A 13039-nucleotide genomic window follows, 5' to 3' on the forward strand; every position below is an offset into this window, starting at 1 on the left:
TACTCATGGTTTTTGTTTACATGCAAACTGGCTCTAATACAGCAAAACAAGTGGACACTGGAGGAGATAGACAAGAAGCAGTTAAATTAAAAACACTTATAGGAAACATCAAAAGTTATCAGTTCTTTCACCCACAGAGTGATCCTTTTGTGGGTGTTTTGTTGTGCAACCATTTTGGCAGGAAATGCCTATAATGAATTCAGTTTTTCACGACCTGCATTGCCGACATTTCTTTAAAACGCAATAGCAAAAGGGTGTATTCGCTCTCTGTCCCAACTACATTGAAGTTTGAGATTCCAGCATGTCCAAATATGCTGAAAAATATGGCTAAATTTGCAAGCTACTTCTGTATATTTTGGGTACAACTCAGCTACTTGTTTTCCTTTTCTTGATATGCAAGTATACTTATTATGGTGGTTTAATTATTTCTTTAATCTTCTTCAAAGTGATTCCTTTTTGATTTTTGTTGCATGCATCTTCTAGATGCTAATCAAACAGAAGAGAAAAGATAAAAGTCAGAATGTCCTTGGAGGTTTAGAAACCTTTAGGAAAGAAAACGATGCAACTTGGGTGGGTATGTAAACTAAGTGGGTGTTACTTGAAATCTTGCAGCATGCAATCTATTTTTATATTTATTATGGCCAGCAAAAGGAGGATAAAAAGTGAAGGCCTCCAACTACAACCCTACAGTTTTCAGAAACGTGCCAACTTTTGCGTCAAACTTGGAAATATCTTCCCATTGTTACTTAAGTTCAATACTGAAATTTTACTGACCATAAATGTATTGAGCTTTAAGTGGAATAAATAAACTGGCCTTTTCTACAGATGAGAAACTAAAAGTATACCCCAAGCCGAGCTGCCAGTAGTCCACTCACTATTAGAAAAAAATAAATAATTAAAAAAGATGACTGAATCATACTGAGCATAACGCACTATTGAATCTCCCGAACTCAACCCCAAGCCTCTTCATCATTATAACTGCAGCTTGTAAAAATAACCGAGTGCATTTGGCAATGACAAAATGTCTGCACAGTCAGAGGCCTCAGAGGCCCGTCACTGCACATTTATAGTCCGCCTTATTGGGAGTGACTCGCTGTATAAGGATATAAAAGTCATGTGATGTAGTCTGTTGCATTTAGAAGGCCTACTGTTAATATTGTTGCCAAAACTGATATTGAACACTCAGTTGATGGTAATAAACACAAACTAAAGCAATATCATCAAGTTGTATGCCTCAATATAAATCAACCTATTTCCCTCCACTGAGATTTGCCTGTTTTTCTTTCAAATTTAATATATAAACATAAGCTGGGCTCATAGGATTACTACTGTGTTGCCTGTTATGTTGCAGCTGTGGATTTGCCTTCTTGTTGACAAATCCATGGCAAGTGTGTGTGTATCTGCATCCAGAAGAAAGACAGAGTGTGTCAGTGTGAAGACTTGCCTCCATTTAAAGTGTTCTTAGTTTGTAGGCTGTCCTAGAATAACTGCCTAAAAACCACAAAGATAGTTGTCAATTCTATACCAGTTTGATCAGCTTAATGGGAAAATCTACTTTATTGTAATGAAATTCTGTAAAGTTGTTGCTGTCAATGATTCCATAAACATTTTCAGAAAGATGTTGCATCACCTTAAAGGTTCATTCTGGCTGACTCGCAATCGACCGATTAAACTGATTAAATGAGTTCATACAGTATAAGACTAACCGCCTGAGGATGCATTTCCTTTTCCAACAAGTATGACATTTTTCTATTACCCATAATATCACATAAAAAAAACAACTAACCCTTTATTAAATGTTTTAATTTAAACATTTAGATTAAATGTTTATTTGCAAAGGTATAGACTACATATGGTAAGAAAAATCAAATTGGCTCCTGTGATGATCTCTGAAACAAAAATGACAAATGTATAAGGTGTAACCTATCTCACAAAGAACCTTTTAGTTGCTTTGTGAATTGAAGCTGTTGTTATGAGCCCCAATTGAGAAGTTAGGCGATTAAGCTTGACATCCTATATCTATGTTTAATACTCTCACAATTTAATTAGAAAAGTTGTGGAGTAGCTATGTTGAACTGAAAAGAGTTCATTTGTAGAAACACTGTGAGATAGTCAACAACTAAATGCACTGAAGAAGTCTGAACCCCTTTTTAAAGAATATGGTAGCACTGTATGTTTGTAGTAGAAAAAAAGAAATGGTGAGAGATGAGAATGATTTGTACACGTTGTGAAAACACAGAAATTAATTTACAATTAGCCACTAAAGATATTGATAGAACGTTTTTAAAACAGTCTAGACAGATTTTATGAAATGTTTAAATTTTAGGATACTTAGCCTGGACAAGCCTAAGCTGAATAATTCTACAATTTAAATCTGTAAAATAGCAACTCACTTTCAATATTTTTTTAACAATTTGGGTTATCATAGATAGAGGGGTGTATGGAAATACACCCCTCTATCTAGATTTCACAACATGGACTTGTGAAATCTAGATTGGATTATTGTAGCTTATTTAACAACTTGGAATCTATAGACTTTTTAGTATTATAACAAAGAGAATTATTAGTTTCTCAAAACAACTAAAGTTGCAATCTTACCTTGTTTTTGTTGACCCATAATCTGACATATGAAATGTATATTTAATATGTACATAAAGATATTTTTATTAAACATTTAATGCTTTGAATACACTGAAATTCATCAACTGATTCTAAAATGTGGCTGTTTTGAAACAAAAGGAACAAATGAAATGTTTAAAGACTGTGTAAAAACAGAAAGTGAAAAAGCGAAGCTGTTTGTGAGATGAACACAGAATAATGGCATCATATTTCTCACAAGCATTTCTTCAAAGAGGATCAGTTTTGGGTGTCCTGACATGCTGTGAGCAGATCAAGAAATGTTGGTGGAGTCAGTGATCAGCATGAGGGAAGGGAGCAGCTGGTGACCAGGGTAAAGAGGGGGCTAGTGTGCTGACCAGTGGGCGGATGGCATTTGAACTATATTTAGACTAGAATACTTCAACTGTCTACAATGCAGATGGTGCTCAAAGGCTGAGCGTTTTATTATTGAAGTATACTGTAGATGGTGACCGTAGTGATGGCGACTGAAAACAGGATGTGTGTGAATGTTCTATACCAGTTATAGAAATATACCAGGAAATATTGTATTCACGCTTAAAAAAGGATAACTAGAAATGAATAAAATGAATATTTAACAGCTGTGTTTTTATGTGAATGACCCCACTGATTGAATTGCACACTGCCATCATTGTAAACATGGCACATTCAATAATTCAATAACAGAATCAACAGAATATGTCATGTTTGTTAGGTCTGTTAGTTTTGCATTACTCTCCTACAATAACATGTAAATCATGTGCTTTGTACAAAACTAATTTCTATCACAAAAGCAGTGTTAACTGACATGTATGTTCAAATACCAAACATCTCCACATCTAACTTAACATTAATGTTGTTGATGACGAAACATTCATAGTTTAACTACTGCAATTGTCTCTAAGCCCTTATATTTTGTGACTGGGTATCTCAGTAGGATAAAAAAAAAAAAAAATCAATTTGTGTTTTAGATCTAGAGTTTGAATCTCCCAAACTTTTGGCCAATGTTGGTTCTGGCTGAATTCATTTAAGCAAGGCTTATCCTCAAGAATGGTCATTAGAATGCCATTTCTTAGAACAGAGTGGAAATCCTCACAAGCAGAAATATTTAACACTGGTGTGACTGCAAGTTGATCAGGTCTGAGCAGCATGAAGTCTCTCACTAAACCGAATCATACAGTACAGTACACGTAGTTAAATACAATTCTAAACCACTACCAGATTTTCTCTGATTAATGGCCAGTAAGATATTTGCTATGGATTTAGATTTGACTCCTTTAGGTTTCCTCTGAATGACTGTGTGCTGTGGGACTAATTAAATTACCTCACAAGGAAGATAATTCATTTTCACACCAGAGTGACAAGTGGGTGAATCAACTCAGTCAAGAAAAAAAAAATAGAATGACAATAAAACATCACAGGATTGATGGCAGGGAAAATCTTGATGTTTTCGGGCCAAACAAATTGGCAAAGCAAAAATAAATTTTTCTCACCACCTACTGAAAATGAGGGAGGGATTCCTCTACCTAAACAACTGCTCAGGCAGAGAGCCTTACTAGTCTGTCCCCTAGTACATTTTTCCATTGCTGCATCATAATTCATCTTTATCTGTTTTTATTTTGTTTTATCAAATAAGTTTTTATGGATATTTTTTCTTACAATGAAGTTTATTCTATTCCACTTACAGCCTTCGTATATGTCAGTGGGGATGTGGACGGCAGTGGTGTTGTAAGAGACGAGACGTTTGAAGTCGGGGTCTATTTCAAAGTCCTCTGGAATGAACCTGTTGCTCTTGTCCTCTTCTTTATCTTTATCTTTATCTTTTTCTTTTTCTTTCAATGCGGTCTTATTTACCTGTGCAAATGAATTCAAATGAAACAAAACCTGTTAAGTTAAAAAAGACATGGCTACCTAGACTTTCACTTGCACTGTGATTCTATAAAAGGTTTGACATAAAGGGAGTGGATGCATAACGTATGTTGCACGTTAATGGATTTTTGTTTAGGGGAAAAAACGTGATCATTCAAAAACACGCATCATTTTCCTCTCAGTCACAAATATGCACAGCATTATAAAAAAAAATCCAATACGGAACAAGATGTAAAATAGTTCAAGAGGAATTCATAAGGCATGTTTTATACATCTTGGATGTATAAAACATGCCTTATACATGTAAGGCATGTTTTATACATCCAAGATGATTTTTTGACAGAACCAAAAGTGAACCTTTAACAGGTGTGAACCTGTTAAAGATAGTTGTAGATAGTTGATATCTACAACTGATAGTAGATATCAGTTGTCAGTGATATCTACTATTTGGTTGTTGACAAAGTATACATAATGTGTTCTGCTAAAAAAGTGAATTAATATGTACTTACGCCATCTTTGGCATTGTAGTACTTGAGTTCGTTAGCCTGCAAAATGGTCCAAAGACAGAAAGGAAGAGATCAGGAATGAGTGACACAATAACCCCATAAAGTTACAAAAAAAAGCTTACATAATTCTGCCCCTTTAAACATTTTTCTCCTTTATATTGTAGGGCCCTGTACTGACAGCAGGAATCAGCAAGGGAAGTGGTGTTATTTTGCACTGTTGAGCTTCCTGTCAGTACACAGGCTAGTCGGTTGCTAACAAGCTAGCCACAGTGTTGACGTTCTAATGCCCCAGAGCAATCAAGCTGGTTCACCGACTCCCACCACCTGTCTGCTTACTTTACAGCCACGTACAACAACAGGACAGCAAGTGCTGCTGCCACTGTAAAGTTAGCTCAAAGGGTTTGTAATCAAACTAAAGCCAAACACAAGCATCTGCTTAAAATTTTCAGGTCATGAATCGGGTAATTAGGTTCTATTTTTATATAAAAACCTTTGTACAAATAAAAACAAGAAAAAAAGGTAAATCGCTTTGTTCTATTGTAAAACATACAAAACCAATGCTCCATAGTACTGTACGTTTTGTTAAAACCGTCAATTTTTCAGTTGGAATTGATTTTTATGTATTAATAAAATGCAACCATGAACACTGGAAACACTGTTAATCCAATTACAGTTTTGCAAAAAGCCAAAATAAAGACAACGAACATTTAACTTTACCAGGAAACTATTAGCATCTTTGACTTAATGAGATTTAAAATTACCTACCTAACCATTGCCTATAATTTGCATCATGACTAGTGACAAGAATCTCTTCAAAGCTGCACCATAAAGCTTTTTAGCTTAAAAAGGTTGGTTATTTTATCTCATAATACACAGACAAATACACTGCAAGGATTTCATTGCATCAGCCATGGTTTTGAAGTACTGAATATCAGAAGGAAGAAGTTCCCAAAAGGATGTTCCTCTGCTTAGGAATGTTAAATTTACCTGATGGAAGCATTCCAGTTAAGAAAAAAAAACAAAACATGAACCACCACTGTGTGGCAACTATAGGAGGAAGCACTGTTTTAAATCACCACTGGCAAGCTATCTGTAATAAAATCATGCTCTATATGCTTTAAATATTTGTATTAATGTCAAGAATCTTTGGCATTTTTACTCAAAGTTACCACAATGAGAATTACACATCGATGCCTCATCAAATCTGGACTGAGATATTCTAGATTAAACTTGGATCCAAACACTGTTAAAATACATGACCAGCTACAGACTGACAGAACTTGTTGTCATTATGCTAGTCTGTAGCTACTCCACAAATTTCCTTTCAGATTCAAGTCAGGACTCTGATTGGACCACTAAAAGTGAAATCTATTAGTAAAATTAAAACACTACTTAGGCCTAAACCTGCCATGGATATGAATAGTTTTTGGCTCAGCCGCAATGTTTTTCAATCAGTTCAGTATAATTTTTACATACGGTTTGTATTTGCATACAGAGAATACCGTTATTTTCCATTGGGCTCTGTCACACAATTTTAGTTAATTAAGCTAAAAGGTATGTACTGTGCCAGGGCAGCAAATCTGTTGAGTTATATAATGTATAAATCAGTCAGTCTACTAAAGATATATTTTTTTACTTTAGCTTCTTTCAACACTACAAAATATGCACAATATTAAACAATGCCAAAATGTTTAATGGAATAAAGTCATTAAGATTTGGAAGCACTGGGGGGGATTTTAAACCTAAATGCTTTAATGGCTGCCTTCAATTTCTTTTTCCCTCCATCACTGAATGAACACTCAGTATTTTTCATTTGTTAATTGGCTGCAATATGATGGCATTTATAAAATTAAATAATAATTTTAGAAAACCAACACGTGAAACCCCTAAAAAACACCAACGACTGTGCGAGCAGTCAGACGTTGTGACTTAACGAGTAAAACAAGTATGACTTCACATTAGCTGTGAATTCCCTTTTAATGCGCTGTTTATACTCAGAGTAATGAAAACTGGAAAACTGGAAGAGATAAAGTAGTGTATTAGTGTTCCTTATGACCAGGTCTGCTTCTTTTCAGGTTGTTTCGAGAGATAATGAAATGCCATTTTTTACACAGTTATTAAAATACAATTGTTACTGTAATGAGATTTGCTAAATTACTACAATCGTATTAGATAACACATCGCTCTGCTCACTCTGCACATGCAGCTTACTGCACCACTTGATCTTTATGCAACACGGGGTGTGTGTTAATGAACTTATCAGATCGGGCCGTGGCCACACACTCACCTCACCGTCGACTGTCCACTCATGTTCCTTTTGAAATTTTTCGGCCTCAGTTGCAAGTCTCTAAAAAGAGTGGAAGAAAGATGGTTTTAGAAATTAATTTCAGGGGGGGAAAAAGCAACAAACAATTGTCAAAGATGTGATCATGAAATTAATTAAATATAAAATTTGATGTCATTGCCCCTTAGTTGGCCACAAATTCAAGAGAGTGCACTCAATATCTTCCCTCCTAAAGGCATTTGTAAGAAGCAGTGACGACAGTGTTACTCTAAAATTAGATACCCACATATTCAATCTTTCCCCAGATCCTAATGACTAGGTTAATGGGTTTATTATGGGCCCAGTTTTTAATCTGTACCTGGTCCAGAAATGCACTGTACTATTAATTTCCCCAGGGAAATATGAAATCTATCTCTTCCTTTTGATATGCACGGCTCTAAGAGCATTAAGTCATGCAGAAAGAGAAGAAATCTGACGAGGAAACAAATTTACTCATCAAATGAGAGTGGGAGGTGGGAGGGATTCATTTAGTGAATTACTGATATAGTTTTTGCTTTGAAATTAAGGCAATCACAGCAATCAAAGTGTTTTTGATTGCTGTGCCTCAATGTAAAATGCACTTTGGAATATAGTTGCCACATTTGTGCTCAAGGAAAAACTAAGTATAAAAACAAAAAAAAGCAATAATTAATCATCTACAGATAAGAATTGGGATATTTTTCCTTGAATAAAATGAGAACTGGTTGAACTTTGATTCAGCAGGTCAGGCAAGAAAGTAGAAATTATTACCAGCCTGGAAAAACTTGATCCATCTCTGATAAAACAAAAAATATACTGTTTTACTGACATTTTAATTTTATGTATTATGACTTTAAGTGTAACTACTAAATTATATTTTAAAATACATAACTTGATCACTGCCCTACAAATATCTTTTCCCTATATGTAAACCTATCAAGATTTTCTTTTGCTAAAAATGACTTCCTCACTGAATTGTCTATTGGCTCAGAGGCAACTGCCAATGTAGATTTTCCTTCCCGTTCCCCAAAGATCTGGCTTGACATCATTTCACATCTCATGGCACATGCTGAGGGCCGATGCTATTGTCATTTGAAATCAGGTTAGCTCAAAAACAATCTCAGCTTCATTTCTCTTTACATTTGTGTTATTGGTACACATTGGTACACTTTCTCCTGTCCTCTAGGGGTGGGGACTGGGGGAGAAGGGAATCCATAACTCTAACCACAGAAAAGCTTGTATAATATTTTGAGAAAGATGTGTGCTGATAGTTGGGGTCATGGTGGTTTTTTTTACTGGACATATATAAGCACACAATTCCTTCCTACAGTTTGAAATGCAAGTGGCCAAAGCCAAATGGGAATTGTGCTTTCACTTTCCTGTCAAGCTCAAGACTAATTCAAAGACAAACAATTGATTTGTATTGTTGTTGCTGTTTTTACGAGCCAAATGAGAGGAATCAGTTAAAATTGATATAGAAATAAAACAAAACAAACAATCGATTTCCACATTTAGTTTGGGAATACAAAAAAATTCATCAGAGTTTTCTTGATGGTATATCAACTCATGATCAAACAAATCAAACCATATTCAAAAAAGGGCTCACTTTGCAAACCACTTGCTTTTTGGAAAAAAAAAAAAAAAAAGTGTTACTAAGCTACACATAACGTTGCCCTTTTTCGCATAATTCATAGAATAGCTTAGTTGTAATTATGCATTTCTGTATACTCAACAAGGGTCAGAAAAACTGGACTATTTCATGCAAGAAATGATGTTTGTCCACAAACCTCAATTAACTTTTGACTATCAAGTAGCATTTCACTGACACTTTTTAAAAATGAACAAGAATATGTTTTCCTCCACTCCGGTGTTCCCATTTAGTAACATAAATTCATAGTTTTTTACTCAAAGTGAGTTCTCTGCAGATGGAATATTTGCAGGACCTACTGACCTCATCGTCGACAAACCTCAGCTCACAGAGTTGTTATCTCAGATTTCAAGCATCTGTTCACTACTACACACACCTGGGCACTAATTTGTGCATCCACACACTGACAGAAACAGACGCACGCATGTTAATGAGGAACTGAGCGGCAGATGAAAAGGTTCAGAGGTCAAAGGCCAGCAGCTGGTTTAGTTTCTGTCACTTTCTAGCTACTCCATTACATCCATTCCAGTGTTTTACAGAGTTTCCACCCAAGAGAGCCACATGAACTAAAATGACATGTGTAATATAAATAATGACGGAAGTACTTTATAGGTAAAAATCTTAAAACTAGCAGCAAAGATCTATGCCTGGTTTATGCTGTGTAGTTTTATGCCCAAGATCCATCCATCAATTGCCCTTCTGAGATCAGGTCATGGTCAGAGCTAGGTCTAAAGAAATCAGATCACGAGAGCTAAGAGGTCAGGGAGGAAAATCCTGCCCTCTCCCTCCACAGTCCACTCTGGAAAACCCCAGCATGTTCCCACCCCAGAAGGAAAATAAATGGCTCGACTAGCAAGTTGTGGTTTCTTTTCTAATCTATCTTTAGAAGTTGACTGGAAAACCTCTAAAGGGAGGTGTTCTTTGTGATCAGAGACCCAGCCCACCTCAACTGACTCCTTTCAATCAGGAGGATCAGCTGGTCTACTTATGGCTCCCACCAGATGATACAGGATCCTTATCTCAGCTCTCGTCACCATATTTAGTACGCTCATTTCAGCCACTGGCATAGACTAATTGCATAGAGCAATTCATCGGTGTAGATGATGGTAGACACTGCTATTGGCCTTGACAGTTTTAGGGACACTGGTGGATCCTCCTGGATCCAGACCTGGGGGTTGAGATTATCAAAATCGGGTGCAATGATATAATGAAGGCCTGGGCAACAGAAAGGATGATCCTTCAGTTTGTGTGGGTAAAATCTAAAAGAGTGCCAAACTATGTGTGAACTCACTCCAAGGTAAAGAACCACAGAAAACTCTCTTGTGTATTTACTACATGTTCTTTTTCCTAATTAGTTTTACCTTAATTAGCATCTTGTTATAGGTTAACTGATTCCTTGTAATGATCAAAAGCAACTTTCGCCACGTTTTGAAGGAAGCCATTTGTCTAATTTGAGTTTTTTCTCATTTGAATAATCCCATCAGAACAGATGGAACATCTAAATGGATGAATGGGGTGAATTTTGAAGAAACATCTCAGCTAACCGAGATGATTTCAGATAAAATTACAGGGACAATATATGTTCTTCTGATGCAGAAACACTCTAGCTCCTGTGATTTTCATACTCTGTAAGCACCACACTCGGGTACTGTATAAAACACACACCCTCCCATCACCCTGATTAGAGCGTCTAGTCCTGCCAGGAGCGAACGCATACACACAAACACGCAGACACACCTGCCACACCACTGATATGCAGGGATGCATGGGAGAGCAGAGGAAACATGAGCATCTGCTGTTGTGACTGGCACCACTTTAGTCAGATCTATCCTGCTCAGCCCATGGGGAGCTGGGAGGGAAGTACTGAGAGGGGGTGGCGGGAGAAAAAGAAAGGGGGAAATACATTTGCACACATCACACAAAGGCACACACAATGGAAACAGAAGGAAAACAACTGTATCGTAAGTACATGCACGATGCCAAATTATCCAGCAGCACTGCTCCTTTACACAGAGAAAGAAGCATTAAAACATGCTAGCTTTGCAGAATGCCACTTGTTAGACATGGGTGTTGGTTTGGAGATCAGTCATCATGCCCTGGTTTGATAACTCATCCCGTCCTCAGCAAGCAGATCATGCTTTGCTATCTGCGTACCAGCTAGCTGAAAATGAGACCCAAGAACCGCTGCACCCAGCTGGAGTGTTTACGTGGCAGCTCTGTGCACCAAAATCAACACCCAGGTTGCTACTGTACAATGCGTTACATAATAATCACACCTATCCTTTGGTTTATTGTGCTAATCTCGAGATACTAAGATTCTAGATAACTTTGTGACCAACTTGATATTTGAAAAACTGCTTTTTTTTTATAGCAACAGGTGAGGGAATCAATTTGTGGCAGATATTCCACCATTATTGATGCACCCGTCATTGAAATCAAATATATTTTCAGTAAAGGAAATTAAGTGAGCAGCACAATGAATGAGTGTAATTTTGTTTGTTATTTGAGCACAGGTGTTCTTGTCCGCAGCTAAATGGGACTGAAAATAGCAGCGTGAGCAAGGCAGTGAGCTCTAATAAGGGAGACATCAAACACACACTCCCCTTTTAGTATGCATACTGTATGTCTGATAAGCATCATGTAGGAAAACAGAGATGACAAACAAAAAGCAGGTTCAGTGGAGCCACACACAGAGTCCAACAGCTGTACTGACAAAAGCAGCCACATACACACACACTCCAGGAAGTGGTGAATAATGAGTCACCGGTGGCCAGAAGCACACACAGTCACAAAACCAGCTCAATTCCTTAAGCACACATTAGTACCAAGATCCAGATGTATGTTTTCATAGTGTGAAAAAGATAAGCTTGGGCCATAAATGATCAAATAAAACAAGGGCCTGTTGCTAGAAAAATGCCTGGTAATTGCCTGCCAAATTTACAACGATGTTTAATTCCACACTTTTTATTTTGAGTAAATCGCTAGCCAACTTGAATCAGCCAAACTAGATACAACCTTATTTGGCTGTTTCTCCACAATACCAATTTCAAATTTTCGTAGAGGTGTGACATGTGTTTTGGATTTTCTTTCTTTTCTGAAGACACGAGAACAAAATGTGCTGAAAGAGAGAGGTAGAAGTCGTGAACAAAAGGTCATGCGGACACCAGACACCAGAGTAAATACATGAACAATTTAACAACTATTGAATCTACATGGAATAAAACAAATGCTGTCCAAGCAAACCAATCTGGCACTTAGACCTGGGTGTGGCTCATTACGATGGACAAAACAACAGGACTTAATACAATTTATTCATGCTTTTAAAATAAATGAAGACACCATTTGGGAGGGGGAGGTGGGGGGGATCCCTTTCTGCATTTAATCATGTTATCAAAAACATGTAACAAACAACAAAAGGTTATCTCTCAAAGGAGAGAATACTTTGTTACAGCTCTGTAAATGGATCTATGAATCCATGAGTCTGTACTCGGTTATTAAGATTAACAGCAGAGGCTAATGACTCACACCATGTCATCAAGTGGCAGCCTAATAACGCACTTGCAGACACTAGAGATCAGTGTCTCCTCCATAATTACAGACCACTTCACAACACAACATTCAAAAAAAGCCTATTCCACTGCTTACACTGTTGTTCTCATCCTCTTCAGACAAGTTAATGAGCACGAAAGCTGCTAAACAAGCAATTCAGAGTTTTATACATGAAAAGAGTGATGAGGGTACTCGAATGAGAGTTTTCTCACTTAGTTTGCCCAGTGTTGAAAACAAAATTTGATAACAGAGAAAGTAGCAAAGCAAAAATTATTCACATTGGAAGAGGGGCATCTGTTTATGATCCCCTTTGCAGCTAAGCAACCAGGGTGTCATGGTTACCTACTGCATCCATGGTCCATGCACTCTGCAGACCAAAATCTCCCAGAGACCAGAGACATTTTATTCATCAACAATCCCAGTGTAGCACAGGCCATCTTTCTTCTCTGCAGTTATAAGTCAAACTAAACCCACTCTCAATCTTGGTGGCAGCAGCCCACTCTCAATTAAGCAAATTTGGTTTTCCTCTTGATGGAGAATCACGCCAGG

The 13039-nt window shown here is 37.0% G+C and overlaps 1 protein-coding gene across 3 annotated transcripts in view; it reads right to left on the reverse strand.

Annotated features, from left to right (window-relative positions):
• Positions 1-13039, reverse strand: part of cacna2d1a (calcium channel, voltage-dependent, alpha 2/delta subunit 1a) — an 82386-nt gene that overhangs the window by 48179 nt on the left and 21168 nt on the right. For all 3 annotated transcript variants that reach the window (XM_028043724.1, XM_028043723.1, XM_028043722.1), the window contains exons 4-6: positions 7279-7338; positions 4995-5030; positions 4302-4470 (exon numbers count right to left, since the gene is read on the reverse strand). In XM_028043724.1, the coding sequence (XP_027899525.1) occupies positions 4302-4470; positions 4995-5030; positions 7279-7338 (265 nt within the window). The remainder of the gene's footprint in view (positions 1-4301; positions 4471-4994; positions 5031-7278; positions 7339-13039) is intronic.

Source organism: Xiphophorus couchianus, chromosome 17, assembly GCF_001444195.1.
Source record: "Xiphophorus couchianus chromosome 17, X_couchianus-1.0, whole genome shotgun sequence".
Classification (NCBI taxonomy): Eukaryota; Metazoa; Chordata; class Actinopteri; order Cyprinodontiformes; family Poeciliidae; genus Xiphophorus; species Xiphophorus couchianus.